Source organism: Notolepis coatsorum (assembly GCF_963971535.1).
Source record: "Notolepis coatsorum genome assembly, chromosome: 10".
Classification (NCBI taxonomy): Eukaryota; Metazoa; Chordata; class Actinopteri; order Aulopiformes; family Paralepididae; genus Notolepis; species Notolepis coatsorum.
In genome coordinates, this window is record NC_140174.1 from 116,503,111 (window position 1) to 116,522,295 (window position 19,185).

A 19,185-nucleotide genomic window follows, 5' to 3' on the forward strand; every position below is an offset into this window, starting at 1 on the left:
TTGCTCACCTGGCAGCGATTTATTTGAAAATATTAAATAACAGTAACAGCAGCCAGTGTAACAGTGTCAACAACACTAACAGGATACTGTGTTTTGTAAACAAACAAACACAGTACAGTAGTAGTTGAACTTGAGTAGATAATAGTACAGTACAATAGTGTATAGTACACACAGTAGCAATCTGATTGCAATCTGCTTGCATAAACATAAAATGATAAATCACATTTTGAGGTTGTTGTGTAAAGTGCCACATGGTGATGGAAGGTCTGGTTAGGGGTTAGATTTAGAGGTGGTCTAGGTTTGGTTAGGGGTTAGAGTTAGAGATGGTCTAGAGGTCTGGTTATGGCCTCTATTAACCAGACCTAGACCACCTCTGACTCTAACCCCTAACCAGACCAAGACCACCTCTCTGACTCTAACCCCTAACCAGACCTAGACCACCTAGGCTCTGACTCTAACCCCTAAGTTAAGTTTGGTGATGGTCATTGGTCAGTGCTGGGCTGCTGCTGGCAGCGGTTTATTCTATAACAACATGATACTGTAAACTAAATACAGTAGTACTAGTAGTACACACTGATTGCAATCTGCTTGCATAAAAACATACATTCTGAGGTCAGTGTACTGTTAAAGTGCCACATGGAAGAGGTCTGGTTAGTGGTTAGAGTTAGAGGTGGTCTAGGTCTGGTTAGGGGTTAGAGTTAGAGGTGGTCTAGGTCTGGCTATGGCCTCTATTAACCAGACCTAGACCACCTCTGACTCTAACCCCTAACCAGACCTAGACCACCTCTAACTCTAACCCCTAAGTTAGGGTTGGTGATGGTCAGTGCTGGGCTGCTGCCTGCTGGCAGCGGTTTATTCTATAACAGTGTAAACGTCCGTGCGGAACCAAAGTGCTCAACCATAATATACTATAATGTGTATATGTACTGTATATCACTTTATATACATGCCAACACTAATTTATTAATCATATTGTAAATAAGCTGTGTATACCAACTATGGGGTGCTCTTTGCCATGTGTGTATGGATATATATATATATATCCATATATAGTCATGTAACTGAGCAACAACACCCCAACTATAAAAAACATATGAAAACAACCAAATTAAAAAATATATATAATAATAGCACACAAAAGGAAAAAAGCACAGCATACGGGCACTTTTGGATCTCAATTTCTTCAAAGATTTGAAAAATAAAACAAAGATTGGTGAAGTCTTAAAAACACTACACTTGTGAATATAATATTTAACCCAAATCATTACATTACATTACATTACAGCCAGGGGGGATGGAGACTGCCAGCTACTGATAGCTGACGTTACTTTCTCTGTCAGACTTGGGTGTGTTCCAAAGTATCTTCAATGGTGAGTCAAAAACAAATCAAATTTTTTATATTACGTTGACTGTATATGCCCAGCCTCGGGCAGCGCTATTATTTAAGAATACGTTGACTGTATGCCCATTTTTTTTTTTATTTATTAATAAATTACACTTTTTTTTAACTTTAAATCTCGCACTGGGCCTCGCATTTCCCAGATGCCACTGTGGAGGAGGTTGGGTATAGGTGGGGTGGGGGAAACTGTACATTTGTCCCTTTAAGATACTCTCACTACAAAATGTTTCCTGTTTGAATTAAATCTCTACTGTCTGCAGTAATGATAATAATACACTTTATTTGTATAAAACCTTTCATACAACTCAAGAAGGGATGCAGTTAAAATTAGAACAAGGCACCTCTCATTTTCTCTACTTCCGAAAGCTAAAGAAGTGAATCATCAAAATGATGACATATTATTATTAGGGCTGTCAGTTTATCGCGTTAATTAGATTAATTAATTACACAGCAAATTATCGCGTTATGAAAATTAACTCAAAATTAATTACAATTTTTTTTTTTTTTTTATAATTTTTTTTTTGTATAATCTTTTTTTGTATCTCATTCATTCCATGATAATGTAGAATACACATTTACAGACTTTTTTTTAATATGGTCCATTTGCATGTTCTTGGTATCTGATTCTAGGGACATCTATGAATCTCAGGAAATACTGGGGGCTAGATCCACAAAGAATGGATTGCACGGTGCAAGTTGCACCATTACTTACAATTCATTATGAATTGAAAATGGGGGACCCTGATGTAAACAAGACGAAAGTCTTTCTCTGGTCTGCATGCCCTTAACAATTGTGTGTATTGAGCCGTACTGTATTGTACCCATTCTGCAATCTGTTAATAACATTTTCATTCAATCAATCTGCGCTGTGATTGATTGAATGAAAATCTTATTTTGAGTCAATTGTAATGAACCAAATGAGAATATCAATACATTTTTTTTGTATCTTTGACTGTGAATAACACCATGCTCAAATTGACCAGACCTGAAAAATCTAAGCAAATTAATAGATGGAAGATGATTAAACAGAAGGTTTTGTAGATACAGTACTGAATTCTGCCATCTGGACACATGCAATTTGAAATATGATTATAGAATATAGAATATCAGGCATAAAATGGTTATGCGATTAAAATGCGATTAATTAGATTAATTAATTACAAATCCTGTAATTAATTAGATTAATTTTTTTAATCGCCTGACAGCACTAATTATTATATATTAATGACATATATTAGTGAAATTAATATATTTTTATTGTTGTAACATAGTAGTTGATACTGACAAATATTTATTTGATTATTGTGGCTTGACAACAACTTTCTGGGATGGGTTGTATGAGTGGATGGCATCCAAGCATCCTCTGTTCCAATAACATTATAGTTGCAAGATCAAAACCTGGAATATTTATGTAATAATGTAATTATTTGGGTTAAATATTATATTCACAAGTGTAGTGTTTTTAAGACTTCACCAATCTTTGTTTTATTTTTCAAATCTTTGAAGAAATTGAGATCCAAAGTGCCCGTATGCTGTGCTTTTTTCCTTTTGTGTGCTATTATTATATATTTTTTTTAAGATAAGATAAGATAAGATATTCCTTTATTGATCCCCTTGGGGAAATTCAGGCATCATAGCAGCATGGGGGGGAGGGGGGGGGGTACAGGTAGTAAAACAACAACACAGTGTACAGGTAGTAAAAACAACACAGGCAGTGTAAACAATTTGGTCAATATGGTCAATATAATTTACTATCTGACTAGCTGAAGAAATATTCACATTATTCACAGTGTCACATAAGGTGCAGTATGCATAAGGTAGTGTTATAATTTACTATCTACTGAGTATACATTATTCATAGTATCACGGTATCCACTGAAATATACATTATTCACAGTATCACAGTATCCACATAAGGTGCAGTAAGCCTAAGGTAGTGTAGGTTGTCCTCCTTGGGTTCCTATAAGTCCCAGGTCAATGTCTGGTAGCAGTCGCTGTCGCTGCCCCCTGTTGTGGAGCCTGGAGGCTGCTAGTGCGTCTATATTTATCACAGCCGAAGAGTGCAAGATCGCTTCCGCATTCTTCGCAGGCAGAAGGACCTCATGAGGCCCCAACAGAGTATGACCTTTCTATCCACTTGTCTTAAAACAATTAATTGAATGAAACTTAAGGTGGCCACTACGTACTTAACGTATATATTATATATGTTTGGCGGGGATTGTGCCATTATTAATATAGTATAACTGTTTAACGTTAAAAACCACAATTAGAGACACGTGCACATTACTTTTACTGTTGGCGTTCTGCACCGGTAGCTATATTTGCCCAGTCGGTTGGCCTATTCTTTAATTGGAGCCGAAGAGTGCTGCCGAGTGCTTCCGCGTTTTCCCTGATTGGCTGCGACACGCCCCGCGGCAGCCGCAGAGCGGAGCGGCAGAGCTTGCGGCATTATGTAGCCGTAATCCCAGATGTTTTTCCATCGATGCTTAGCTCAACTGGTATGCTGCCTGTGGTGCGGTTGGTCACAAGTTCAAATCACTTCAATTTTTTTTCTTCTTTTTTACGTTTATCATCTCTCGCTATAAACGTGCATTCTTCCGCTGGTTAAGTTTAGGCATTCTTTCGGAGTTGGTTAAGGTTAGGGTTAAGTTAAGGTTAGGCATTATTTCGGAGTTGGTTAAGGTTAGGGTTAAGTTAAGGTTAGGGAGGGTTAAGGTTAGGCATTATTTCGGAGTTGGTTAAGGTTAGGGTTAAGTTACGGTTAGGGTTAAGGTTAGGCATTCTTTCGGAGTTGGTTAAGGTTAGGGTTAAGGTTAGGCATTATTTCGGAGTTGGTTAAGGTTAGGGTTTGTCACAGAGAATGCCTGTCTGTCTTTCTTGACGTGGAGGATGCAGCCTATTTCCGCACTGCCGCTCTCTCGCGCTGCCGCGGTCACATGGGCGTCATGGCCAATCAGAGAAACGCGACGCACTCTTCGGCTGTGATAAATATAGACGCAGTCGGTTGAGTCGGTATGTGTATGATGATGACGACACAAGCGGAAGGACCCGTGGAATGATCACGGAGGCCGAGATATTATGATGTTCTCCTCGGTCACCTTTCTTAATAATAACGTTCTTCATAAGCGCTACTGGTATTATTAATAAGAAATACATCTGTAGTAGGCCCTCGGTTACAGTTATTGTTTTCCACATTTGCTCGAAACACTGGTCAATATTCGTGGCTTATTATTGTGCGCGCTAGCTAGCTTACCAGCTAAGCTAACATTAGCTAGCGTTTTTAGCCAACGTCGCCTATAATTCCTCGTCTTTCGTCTTGGAACACTGTGCCGGATCTCTTGTATTTTCGCCACATGATATCTTGTGGTTATGCCTTATCTTTCACAATAGGTTATTATGTTACACAATCATCCACGCCAACCACAGCGACAGAACCACACTGGGGCTATTCGCTAGCTTTATAGCTAACAACCAGGTTAGCTAAATCCCCGGTGTCTTACTGCAAAGTAACAGACCGCTGCGCACTCATTGCGTTATTGGGCTAAAAATACACCATTCTTGGTTCTATACCCGGCACCAAACGTGGAAGAAGAGCCAGTCCTCATTCGACTCGGTCGCTACTGCAGCTTTCTTCTTGGTCACCTTGCTGAAGGTACTGTATATTTGCATATCGTATATGTCACAAATGTAACAATACTATATACCTGTATGTCCCTATGCCATACATGTCATGTATGTTGTGTATGTCATAAATGTCACTGAATTGAAAATGGGGGACCCTGATGTAAACAAGACAAACGCCTTTCTCTGGTCTGCATCCCCTTAACAATTGTGTGTATTGTACCCATTCTGCAATCTGTTAAATAAAGTTTTCATTCATTCATTCAGGTTTGGCTGGCCTGGCACTCTACATGGTCGCTGCCGTGAGTTTAAGAAGGCGACTGGAAGAGCGAGGTTACAGTGAGGCGAGCTGGCCTTGTTGTTATACACATCATCGCCCCGGCCGGGTGGCTCCTTCAAGTCGGTTTCACCGGCACCAAGTGAACCCATTTTGACAAGAGGCGACTTGTCCCGGTGCTGGCGGAATATCAATCGCCAAAAGAGCCATGGCCTTTGTCTGTCATCATCATCAGTAGCGCAAAGCCCCCCCTCGGGGAAACTTCAGCCGACTATCTTCCCAACATTGCCAGACAGAAAAGGTCAAAGGGGAAGCTTCCCTTTGTTTTGATTGACAACTTCGTGAGGGCTGCCAGGAGGAGTGGACCGGAACCATGTCTGAGGATAACAACGCAGATAAATTCATCAAGGTAAATCGAAATATTATTATCTGTTATTAATAAAATGTTCAATCAATCAATACACGAGGATACGTGGCGCGTGTAAGTAGGCAGAGTAGTTCTGTTCGTGTGGTTGCTAGAGTGGTTTGTATGTTTGATCAAGCTTCATGTAAGAAAGGAGAGCTATAGAAAAAACTTTGTTCATCATGTGTCTATTCAATGGAATTTCAAGCGCATTCCGTTCAGATTTCTGCAGCCCATGCAATCTGTATGAAGTAGGTGGATTATGTTGCGTGGAAGACCATTGTGTTTAACGTCTTGATTGTAGGGAGACATTTCACCAAATTATTGTTTGGATTTGGATTTGATTCCCTCAGAGCTCAAAAGTCACACCAGCGTTTATTGTCTAATGTTGCAGCATTAATTCTGTACTGTTTTGGTTGATAAGTTCTTATCGACTGCTTTGTAAAGTAGGGCTTCCGGTGGGTAGATGGTATTTTGACAGGGCCACTGAAAAACAAGTTGGATGGGTGTAAAATTAGCTAAATGTATAACCTGTTGACAACCAGTAATTGCTAAAGCAATCATAGGATAATTGTCCACTTCATTGTGATTCTTAGGGCGCTTTCACATATAGTTTTGGTGGACTCGGTGCGGTTCGGGGGGTGAAGTTGCAACATTGTTGCATTCTTCATTTGGTTCGTCTGCATTCACTGCAATTTGTCAAGTGCACCAAACTTTCTGAACAATGTCACGTGGTCGAAAAGGGCGCTCGTCTATTGGACACAATAGAGAGTGGAAATGTGTGTGTGACTGCAAGCCCTAACGTGTGTGCGCACGCGTGTGTGTTTGTGACTGCGAGCCCTGTCTGACTCCAGATCAGCGGAGGCGTCACACAATTTTCAGTCGGTGGTAGGGTGACCAGGTGTCCCGCTTTTGGTTGTACTGTCCCACCATTTGACTGAATGTCCCGCGTCCCGCATATTGAGAGGATGTCCCTCTTTTCGAAGCAAAAAAAAAACATGGGTCTAAAAGCCCCTCCCTACAGTAAACGTAGCAACCCGCCTCTTGTCCACACACACACATTGCTCTGCTCGTGATGCTATCTCATATCGCAGATCTGATTGGTTAGGTAGTAATAGCGCTCTGCTCGTGAGAGTCGTGACTCACTTCCTATATTTGGTCCGATGAAGCGAACCGAGACCTACCTTTTCAGGCGGACCAGAGTTTGCATGTTTGGTCCGCACCAGAGTTCGACTGAGCATTCACACCAAAAAAAGCGGACTATCCGAGAAAACAAACTCTGGTCCGCCCGATAGTCCGGACCAAACGCGTCTATGCTTTTACCAAACGGTTCGTGTTTCCGCGTTCCCGTTTTGCGCTCTGATTGGCCACGCACGTTTCTGGTCATGTGACATGTGCGCCCAATCGCATGACGAGCAGTGTCTTAGCCCATTTCCGCGTCGAACAGCCTGCAAATGACCTAACGCCTAGTTTATCACTGGTTAAGCTTAGGCGACTCTTTCGCAGTTGGTTAAGGTTAGAGTTTGGAATCAGGGCTGGCGTTCTATCGCCATGCTCTAAGACAAACTCTAACCTTAATCAACTTTGAAAGAGCGCCTAAGCTTAACCGTCCAAAAACTTGCCGTCACACGATTAGGCGCACATGTCACATGACCAGAAACGTCAGTGGTCAATCAGAGCGCAAAACGGGAACGCGGAAACACGAACCGTTTGGTAAAAGCAATCAGGCGGACCAAACAGCTCTGGTTTGAAAGCACCCTTATTGCGATCTGCTAGGCTAGGTCCGGGTGCCTATATTAACTGGACTAGGGTATGGACTGGTTACTGTACAGACCAAATAGTTCTGTTAAATGCAGACAAACTAGTTTCCAAGGGTCCTCTGCAGAGGTAATCCCTGCTAGTCTTGGACTAGGGTTGCTATGCTATTATCCATGCATCAAGATCAGATTTATTTAACTAGGGATGGGTACCGGTCACATTTGAACCGATACAGACTCAGCCTGCCTCTGAGTCTTTTGCCTAGTATCAGCCAAACTGCGTACCACCACAGCGCTAGTATCACCACTGCAGAGTGAGTATAAGGGTGCTTTCATACCTGCATTCAGTGCATTGTTTGTTAGTGTCCAGTTGAATCGCTTCAGTTGTATACTATATTACTCATGATGACCAATAAAAGGCTGACCTAGTGATCACATGGCTTTGTTTAGAAAGTCTGGTTTGTTTGTCAATTGGCAACGTGAACCGTGAACCATAACCGAACCAATAAAAACAATGCAACAAAAGTAACAATTAGGCTTGGGCGGTATGACGGTATTAAGGTATACCGGGGTATTTAGAGATACCGACGGTATTGATTCAATACCGTCCGCCACCGTCAAAATCACAGATGCGCTTCAGTTTCTATAACAGTGAAACAGAGTTTTGAGTGTAGTGCACACACTGAGTGTAGTGCACACATGCGCCAGCAGAGGGCGAGACCGCTCTAGTGGAGCGAGTGGGTCACAACGGTGTTCATGTTTTACGGTAATGTTGCGACAGTGCTGTGAAAATACCGTAAAGCGTTGTGACGAGAGTTGGTGTGTGTTGTTGTCGAGTGGTGCACTGGTGGAGCAAGCAAATAATCCGTCTCTTATTATATGTGAACTAAAGAGTACAAGGTTTACACAACAGCCCCCACCCGCCTTTTTATTGTATTTGTACCGTCCTGTACTATCCGCTGTCAGCTGTTTATCTCTCTCTGTGAGCTACTGAGCTTGAATAACTAGCATTAGCTCACGTTAAGTAGCGTTAGCTCTGCGGCTAATCTTACATTACCCTGAACTAAATCAATGACTAGGTTATAAAGCATTCGAGTAGTTTTCACTGCACATAGAAGTAGCCAAACAGCGGGAGCATTTCGGGAGCATATTACCAAAACCCAGGCAATTTCTAGCCCTTAAGGAATCAAATAGTCTGCCATGGCTAGATGCTAACGCTAAAACGGTGCAGGCTTCTACTAGAGCCATATGGAATCCGCGATCACGGAATCGCGGAATTGAGCAATAAAAATGGAATCAACTATAAAAAAAAATTTAAATATATATATATATATATATATATATTTTTTTTTTTATGTTGTGGGACTTGTACAGCACTTTGTTCAACTTTGTCAGTGCTGTAAAGTTTAAACCTTTTTAAATCTTAGACAAACAAAACACTTTGCTTTCATGAAATATTGTAAGCCGTCATTTGAGGGTTTATAAAAGCAGCACAATGAACACATCTGTCAGTGCCGAGTCCGACCTCATCTTAAATAACAAACAGCATTGCTTGTTGTAGTTAACAAAGAGAGGCAGAGTTGATTTTGCAAAAATATATATATATATATATTTTTTTTTTTAATAATCGAATTTTATTTTCATATTCGAATCCCATGCCCATCGAACGAAGCTTCGAAGTATTTAAGACAGCCCTATTAAATGGACTGTTATATCTTATTAAATTGTGGACATTTATTCATTCCCACTTATTAGACACTATTTCTGATGGTAAAATGAGCGTACAAAGCAAAATACAGAATTCTGAAATATTAAAACGGAAAAAACGGAATTTGGAAAAAAATAAAATGGAATTTGGAAAAAAATAAAACGGATTTCATATGGCTCTAGCTTCTACCGGTGCGGGACTACCATTCTGAGAGCTGACGATGATTTGTTTACTTGGTAACTCGGGTTGGGTTGCCCCCCCCCCCCCCCCCACTGATGAATGAAAGTCATACCGTCATATACCGTGCACCGCAGTGTTAGGCAATCAAGGTATAACCGTTAACGGTATGAAAAAAGTCATACCGCCCAAGCCTAGTAACAATTTCACTGTTGATTCGGACCATTTCATACAAACTTAGCAGCATGGGGTGTGGGGGGGCAATACAATTATTGTTATGTATCCTGAGGACTTCTTTACCTCACCTTGTATAACAATGATGCTCGGACCACAACTTTAGGTTTACCGTTTATTCCGAGACTACAGCTCAGCCAGGTACATCTGGTTATCCACACAACACCTGCGGCTGGAAACTATGGCGAGTAATAAAGGACAACTTACCACATTTCACTGCATGTAGCTTTTCTCACCTGTGTGCAGCTGAGATGGGTGCTGCATGATCCACTTGGCTGAAGTAGAAAACCTCTGCCGTGTGCCTCTCTGGTTTAGTGACCGGGAGCGGTAACATTGACAAAGCTGCCTTACAATACTTGACATGATATGTCATTCGTTGTAGTCCGTGCAGTTTAGGTGGGAGTCGGACACTCATTGATCAGATATTCCTATTAGTTCTATAGTGTGAAGCAGTGTAGGGGAACACATTGTATGATTGATTGATTTGATTGAAAACTTTATTAACAGATTGCAGAATGGGTACAGTACAGTACAGCTCAATACACACAATTGTTAAGGGGATGCAGACCAGAGAAAGACTTTCGTCTTGTTTACATCAGGGTCCCCCATTTTCAATTCATCATAACATATATGACCAGGTTAGCAAATCCCCCGGTGTCTTACTGCAAAGTAATAGCAGACCTCTGCGCACTCATTGTGTTATTGGGCTAAAAATACACCATTCCTGTTCTATACCCGGCGTCCCCACCACCAAACGTGGAAGAAGAGCCAGTCCTCATTCGACTCGGTCGCTGCTACAGCTTTCATCTTGGTCACCATGCTGGAGGTTTGGCTGGCACTCTACAGTTTGGGAGCTCTGTGATACATTGTATCAGTTTGGGAGCTCTATGTGATACATTGTATCAGTTTGGGAGCTCTATTTGATACATTGTATCAGTTTGGGAGCTTTATGTTATACATTGTATCAGTTTGGGAGCTCTATTTGATACATTGTATCAGTTTGGGAGCTCTATGTTATACATTGTATCAGTTTGGGAGCTCTATTTGATACATTGTATCAGTTTGGGAGCTCTATGCGATACATTGTATCAGTTTGGGAGCTCTATTTGATACATTGTAGCAGTTTGGGAGCTCTATGTGATACATTGTATCAGTTTGGGAGCTCTATTTGATACATTGTACACAGCCCACACGTACTGTAGTCCATAAACGAGATAGAAATGCCTTCGGTGGGAGCCCAGGAGGCGTCTAGTTTTTTACCAACGGATTTCCAGTTCCGCGTTCGTGTTCAGCGATCTGATTGGCCACTGCCGTTTCTGGTGCGATCTGATTGGCCACTGACGTTTCTGGTCATGTGACATGTGCGCCCACTCGCGTGACGTGCCCATTTCCGCCTCGAACAGCTGCAAACTACCTAACGCCTAGTTTATCACTGGTTAAGCTTCTTTCGAAGTTGGTTAAGGTTAGAGTTTGGAATCAGGGCTGGTGTTCTATCGCCCTGCTCTAAGACAAACTCTAACCTTAACCAACTTCGAAAGAACTTCGAAAGAGTGCCTAAGCTTAACCGGTGAAAGAAACAGGCGTCACACGATTGGCGCGACCAGAAACGTCAGTGGCCAATCAGATCGCAGAACGCGAACGCGGAACTGGAAATCCGTTGGTAAGGCGTTATTTTTAAACCTAGACGCATTTTTCGGAGATGCTCTCTGATTGGCCGACGCCTGTTTCTACACTGGTTAAGCTTAGGCACTCTTTCGAAGTTGGTTAAGGTTAGAGTTTGTGTTAGAGCAGGGCGATAGAACACCAGCCCTGATTCCAAACTCTAACCATAACCAACTTCGAAAGAGTCGCCTAAGCTTAACCAGTGATAAACTAGGCGTTAGGTAGTTTGCTGCTGTTAGACCCGGAAATGGGCAAAGACACAGCTCGTCACGCGATTGGGCAAACATGTCAGTGGCCAATCAGAGAGCGTCCGTCAGTGGCCAATCAGAGAGCGTCTCCGAAAAATGCGGCTAGGTTTAAAAATAACGCGCCCAGGAGGGCCAGATAGCACATCCCTGTCGCCTCCAGGAAAAGCCTGGAGTGTGTTGAGTCATCAGCGTGCTTGGTGTTTATCAGCAGCCGTTGTGCCTGTTTATGTACAACAGACCAGACCGGGCCAAGACTGAAGCAGGGGGCCACATTATTTATTACATGACCTGTGGATTGTGGGAAATCTCAGGCTTTGGTGAACAGCATGAGAATGGAGGAATGAGTGTAGCTGTTTTCAGCCCTAGAGTTAGTTTTGACTATTTATTTTTTCACTTATTCTCCTGAGTGAATGCTGTATATATATACCGTAGGGCTGTCCCCGACTAAGGATTTGGATGGTCGACTATGATTGGCCAAAATTTGCTGTTAGTCGACTATTGGTAACATTTTTTTTATAATAATAATAATATTTTAAATTTATTTAAAAAAAATTATTTTATTTTTATTTTTTATCATTCCATTTGGGCTGTGGGGGGTGCTTAATGTCTGAAGGAGTCGACTGAAGGCTTCTTGTCCTCTGCAAAAGCATGCAATTGGTCCACTGATGGATACATCTTGATATTTGTCTAGTCTAGTTCGTTCATTAGTGTAACTGAGGGGTACAATTCCCTGACTGTATTACTAGATATGATACTTACTACCACTACCTTTGTACTTAATATTCGGCCACCCAGTACTCGGCATAAATATATTATGATGAACACTGTCACGTAGATGAAACGGATCCAACACAAATGTACGAATTAGAAAGAGGTCTTTATTTCTACACAGCGATGGTGTGTAGAGCAAGCACTTAATCAAATCAATCACATTTATGAATGTGAATTAGTATGCACTTTTATGGCAAGAGTATTCGTCGGTATATCAATAGAGAATGTCCAATCTCTGAAGGCGCAGGTGGTACATATACGACCTGGAATAGTTAAGGAATAACAGCAATCAGGGGAGGAAATTAGGCCACTTTACTCGCCAAATGCGAGTATTTTTTACGTTTGGCGAGTGATTCATGAAGACCACTCGCCAGTCTGGCGAGTATACAAAAAAAAAACATTCTGCAATCACTGCACTGGCAAACGGTGCGCGTCTTCTGAGTGCTCGCTTTAGTTGACAGTGCCACGAGAGCACTGCACAAGACCACCCGCGGACATATAATGTTTAATAAAAGTTTGCGCAGTACTGGCCAACCCGCGGACATATAATGATAAAAGTCCTGCGTTACTAGGCTAGCCATCAGGAGCACTCGCAAACGGATAACGTTAAACACAGCAGAAGATGGAAAACAGACAGACTGACCAACGGGGAACTGCATCCAACCCTAGTACAACCCTCGAGTATAAGTTACTAAGGACACATTTAAATCACAGAGGTGTAATGTTAGTCTACTGGAAATGTATACAGTGGTTAGCTTCTAGTTTTAGCGATAGCTGCTTGCTAGCTAACGTTAGCCCCGTGTGCTCAAAGCAGCCAGCTAGGTGTATCTGTTATGACTATAATGTTTCCAAAAAAGCACCGGACTACGACGTAAGGTTAGACATTTTATTTCATGCTCAAAAGCCCCTGGCTTGCACATCGCAGTCACGAAAGGGGCTAGCTAAGCTCAACCAGTGCACTGTGTACAACAGCACACCAACCCAACTGACGTTACCACAACACTTGACGGTACTGTCGTAAGACCACCGTGCTGTCTTAAAGGCACAGTGTGCCTACCCAGATGCATACACAACATTGACGAGGCTTGACAACCGAGGTTCAAAGTTAACTTGATTGATTGAAAACTTTATTAACAGATTGCAGAATGGGTACAATACAGTACGGCATTTTCAATTCATCATAACATATGACATACAGATAGACTACTGCTACATCTATATATTTCACATATATCTATACACTTCACAACATACTTCGGTTTTTTTCTTTCACTGCCCAACCCAGTCCAACCCAGCATCTTTCACTGCCCAGTTCAGCCCAACCCAGTCCAGAATAGATACCTCTTTCATGTTAATATGTTTTATGCTAATATTGTGAAGAGTAGAGATTAATGTTTTATGCTAATACATATTTTAAAGAGTAGAGACACGGTGTGATTATTTTACTATGATTGAAAATCTATTTAGACGAAGACATACAAAGAAGTAATTATCACAATTAGCGATTTTTTTTGTCTGGTAAAAAATCTGTTTGGCTGGTAAAAAAAATCAGATACTCGCCAGTTGGCTGGTAAGCCAAAAAGTTAGTTTCCTCCCCTGACAGCAATGATACTTTAATGATTATAGACTGGATACACTAGGGGGGGTTAATCCGGTCGCTTGTAAGCCGACAGGAGTAGGAAGGGGGGGGGGGTAGAGTCTGGCTGCCTCATCCGGCCAAGGGTATCCCAGGTGAACCCACTGTAGTGCCGTTCAATGCGCCGGCGATCCTTGGACCGCAGATGAAAGCAGATGGACTCTTTGTGGGCCGGCGTCCTCCGGTCCACGGAGGAGAGACGTGAAGCGACCTCGTCTTGCAGAGCGTCTCCTCACCTTGCGTCCTCTCCAGGGGGGGGGGTTCCAACACACGGCAGTGTCGGGGGTCTTTATCCATGGAATAATCAACGTATACAAAGCATAATCCGTGCCTGGGAAGGCGGGCTGTCGTCGGTAGAATAATCCGGTATACAGGTCCACTCGCTCGTCGGCTCTGGGGCTCCTCGGGTGCAATCTCACATGGGGTCGATCATCCTGGTTAAGCAGCCAGTTTTCTGCCCGAAACGATGGGGTGCTGACTACGGTAGTATTCTCACCGTACGAAGCACTATATATTAACAGACTATTATTAGCTTAATAGACTACGTCCAACTCGACGATATAGTGCCAAATATGACTATTCAAATATTAATATACACGATGTCTCAATACCGATGGTAGGCCAAACTTGGCCTTACTCCCACACGTGGCGTCGCGGGGAGGCTTTACGTCTGTCACTCTATTGGAGGGTAAGAAACTGGACTGAAAAGAAAGTCCTACTTTAGTAGCGCAGTATATATACGCACTATGAACAAATAGTCCCATTAGTGGTGCGGTAGCCAGATTCCTACGCGGAACTAGGACTTGTTCGTACATGTTGAGCGGTACGTTTGAACTGGGTCTGGGGGGTATGGCAGCCTGGCACCAAGGTCTCGACCAATAGTAGAATGGAGACTATTATGGGATGTTCAGTAGGCTAGAATGGATATTCAATGCATATTGTACAAGGAATATACAAGGGATATCAAGGAATATTAGAGAATATACAAATACAATTAAATATATATATATAATAAATATATATATTCGGTTTAATCTGGCCCTTCACAACAGCCACCCCCTGATTGGTCCCAGACCTAATCAGTTAAGCAGAGACAGATTAATCGCGTTGTCTATTTACACATAAGGGTTTGCTGTAGGGGTCAGTCAACTTCACAAAGTCATAGGGTTATAGGGTCATGGTCATCATCGATTGTGTCTGGGAGTCGGGGCAGTTCTATGAGCCTCGCCACGGGACGGGTGTAAGTGCGACCCTGGACAAGCACTTCAGCTGCTCGGACCTTGCCGTCGGCACCGGTGATCACTTTGCTTACGCGGCCGGCCGGCCACATAGCTCTGGGCAGTGATTGATCAATAATCATGACGACTGTTCCTTCTGTCAAATTGTCTCTCTCCTTTACCCACTTCTGGCGGGTCTGTAGAGACGGTAGGTAGTGCAGTAGGAAACTGCTCCAAAACTTGTCGGCTAATACTTGGCTGTACCTCCACATTCGTCGGCCGTTCGCTTCTTCAGGCCGGTACATTGTCTGGGGTAACGCGGGATCTAGCCGCCCCATCAGGAGTGTGTTGGGGTCTGCGGAGATAACAGTGCTCAATCCACAGAACACAGGCTTCTTATTCTCAGCCTCCTCCTGACTGGCTTCCCTCGGGATAGGCGTGGGCCACTCTCCTTCCGGGAGCTTTAGGAATGCTGGGCCGTCACTGTAGACATTGCGACGGGTGAGGTCATCCAGGGGCATCCCCCGGGTGATGACGTCAGCTGGGTTCTGTTTTGTATCAACGTAGCGCCACTCTGTTTCTCCGGTTAACTCTTCGGTTAAGTCTTGAATCTCGGTGACTCTGACTCCCACGAAGACTTTGTAATTGCATGAGTCCGATTTGATCCAGGCGAGTACTGTCGTGGAATCTGACCACAGGATTGTTCTAGACACCGGTATGGTGAGCTCACGTTGGATGAGCGTGGCTAGGTGCGCTCCGGCTAGGGCTGCGCAGAGCTCTAGACGTGGGATAGATTGTTGCTTGCGTGGGGCTATTCTCGAGCGGGCGAGGACAAATGCTGTGTAGATCTCTCCCCCCTTTTCTTGGGCCCGCAAGTAGGCTACTGATCCGTATGCGACCTCTGAGGCGTCACTGAAGACGTGTAAGTCCATTTTACATGTCTCTGGCCTCACCGTGGGTGGGAAGTAGCTTCGGCGCATATTAACGCCTGGGAGTGAGCGGAGCTCCATCTCCCACTCTCTCCAGGTGGATGTAAGGTGTGCGGGAATGGGGTCGTCCCAGCCCTGGTCCTTGTCCCACAATGCTCGTACAATCATTTTTGCCCTGGTGGTGTACGGTAGAATACATCCTAGCGGGTCATATTGTCGGGCGAGTGTTGTGTACACACTCCGTCTGGTGGCCGCCGCCGGCCTTCCCTGCTCCGTAGTCAGGGGCTTGTGTCTGTAGTGAAGCGAATCTGTTTTGAATCGCCACACCAATCCCAGGGTCATCTCCTGGGCTTCTCCCGGGATTGTAGCCATCCAGGTCTCGCTGCTGGCTGCCTTGTCCTCGGAGGAGAGGCTGCGCAGTACTTGCGGATCGCTGCTGGCCCACTGCCTGAGATCAAAGCCGCCTTTGATCAATGAGGCGCGGAGTTTAATCAGGAGAGCCTCGGCTTCTTCCTGGGTTGAAAGGCTTTGTAGACAGTTGTCTACGTAGAAGCTGTTCTTTACGCTGTCTCGGACCTCTTCGTCCGCTGCTGGGTCCTCTGCTACATGTTTCTGTAGTGCAAATGTAGCACAGCAGGGGCTGCACGTCGTTCCGAAGGGGAGGACTTCCCATTGGTAGATGGCTGGGTGCTCATCTCCTGGCTTCTCTCTCCATAGGAACCGCAACAGGGGCTTGTCCTCCTCTACTAATCTCACCTGCAGGAACATTCCTTTAATGTCCCCGCTGATGGCCACCTTTTCCTGGCGGAAGCGGAGTAGAACGCCGAGTAGGGAGGGGCCGAGTGTGGGACCGGGCAGTAACTCTTTATTCAGATTTTGGGATCCGATCTGGTAGCTGCAGTTAAATACTATGCGGTCTTTACCGTTGTGATGGACCTTGTGGTGAGGCACGTACCACGATTCAGTGGTCTGGTCAGCCTCTTTAATGTCCATCTTTGTGACGTGTCCCGCTGTGATGAGCTTCTCAATCTCAGCGCGGTATACACGCTCTTGGGCGGGGTTCTTGGCTAAGCGCCGCTCCGTGTTCAGCAGGTACCGTTCTGTGGCGTCTGTCTTGGCGTGGAAAGTAGGCATTCCTTCTCGCCGCAGGAGTGGCGTGGCGTATCTCAACACGCCGTTGACCGGGACTCTCTTGGTCCCTGTCTCGAGGAGGTGAATGGCGTAAATGTCATCTTTAGAGCGAATGTCTTTCTTTCCGTTCTTAAAGGGCATTTGTTCCAAGGTCCATAGCCGCTCTACGTGTTGCAGGAGTGCGGTTTCTCCCTCTGTGACTCGGGAGTGGAGACATCTAGTGGCTGTACTTCGGTTGAGAGATTTGGCGAGCGGGCCTTGGAGAGTCCATCCCAAACGGGTCTCGACTGCTGCAGGACAGCCTCGGGGTCCGGTATGAACCCGGTCTATCGGGACAATGAGGTCTGCATGGTCGGAGCCTATCAACAGGGTCGGCATAGCATTGTCTATGAGCGGGATCGGTAACTTGCGCAGATGTGCATATTTCTCCATCAGCTTGGCGACGGGGTATGTGTACCGCGACAGTCCTATTTCTTGGCTGGTGAAAGCGTCTGTAATCTGGTACCGTCGCTCAGGCTGGCCGCTTGCTGCGATAGAGAATGAGACATTCTCGCCCTTTATCGTCTTCAAATCTCGTCTTATTGTCCGAATTGTCATTTGGGTTTCGCTTCCCCGCAGCCCTAGCTGGGCCGCAGCGGAGGCGAGCAGAAGGGTCTTCTCTGACCCGTCATCGAGGACGGCGTAAGTATCCAGGACTTTATTCTGGTAGCTTAGTGTCACACGCACTACTTTTAGGAGTACTCGGGCTCCACTGCTGCTGGCGGGATCGATGTACATGACGCTCGCTTTGCTGCTGGATGGTGCGGGTGAAGGGCGCCGTCTGTTACTGTCGTGAAGTATGTCCAGATGGGCTCCATCGCACTTGGTGCACCTTTTCTTTAAGCGGCATTCGGCTGCCATGTGTGAGCGCGCACAGCGAAAACAGCGCTTGTTGGACTTTATCCATTGACTTGCTTCCTCCGCGTTCAGCTTTGGGAAGGAGTCACATTGCGCTAGCCAGTGTTCTTTCTCACAGTAGGGGCACACTATCTTCCACTTCTCCGTTCTGGAGGGGGTACTGTGGCTCCTGCTGCTCGGTACTGACTCCGATTGGTGCATCACAGTCACCGATCTTCTTCCATCATTTAGTCGTCTGGTTCCTTCTCTGGAGCCAGGGGTGCTCCGTCCGAATGTATCTAGCCGTAGGCTGCTGACTTCTCTCGCCAGGAAGTCTGCTAGATCGAGGAGGTTCGGTTCGGGGCCATTCGGGTCTCGGTGGTCTCTCTGCCGCCTAAAACGCTCCTGTCGAGCGGGCGGCAGCTTCTCCAAGATCCTTTCCACATTTGAGTTGGCGTAAAGTTCATGCCTCCCCTTCTCTCTCTGCGCTCCCAACATCCCTACCAGGGACTGCACTCTGATGGACAGGTCGTCCAGTGCTCGATTGTCTATTGCTGGGGGTAAGCGGTCGATGTGTCGGATCTCCTGGATCACGTAATCCCATATGCGCCCATACCTCTGGTCCAATGCTACCAGCGCTGCTGTGTATGGGGTGGTGGAAGTCGCGTAGGCGAGCGCTATATTATGTGCGCGGGGTACCTTTAAGTGCTTCAGTAGGATGGCGTATTTATGGCGTTCATCCAATACATCCACCAACATGGTCTCCAGACACATGCGGAGTTCTGTATACTGGGCCCGGTTCTCTTGGGTGAAGTCGGGTACCATAGGCGTGCCAATGTATGACGCTGACTGTGGATACATCGGCGAGCGTTGGGGGAGAGGCCTCCTAGGCGAGTCTCCTCCCGCTCCTTGGTATGGGCTGGTACCGGCAGTGTACCATGGCCCGCTTGTCCAGGTGCTGTTCCTCGGTGCGGGTCGTGCGTCGTGCTCACCCGGGTATAGAGTCGGGGGTCTGTAGCGCAGCTCCGCGGGAGTATAGCCTGGGCTGTACCGGACCTCCTGGTCCGGTAGAGTACTGTGCTGTCGTCGGGCGTGGTTCTCCTCCTCTTCGTCTTCAGTTAGGTCATCCAGTGCTTGTA

At 45.0% G+C, this 19,185-nt stretch overlaps 1 protein-coding gene across 1 annotated transcript in view; it reads left to right on the forward strand.

Moving 5' to 3' along the window:
* Positions 1–4,454: 4,454 nt before the first annotated feature.
* The window catches only part of mapkapk5 (MAPK activated protein kinase 5), a 115,646-nt gene continuing 100,915 nt past the window's right edge, over positions 4,455–19,185 (forward strand). The window contains exons 1-2 of the mRNA XM_084323232.1: positions 4,455–5,051; positions 5,288–5,706. Coding sequence (XP_084179358.1) covers positions 5,671–5,706 — 36 coding nt within the window. The 5' untranslated portion in view covers positions 4,455–5,051; positions 5,288–5,670. The remainder of the gene's footprint in view (positions 5,052–5,287; positions 5,707–19,185) is intronic.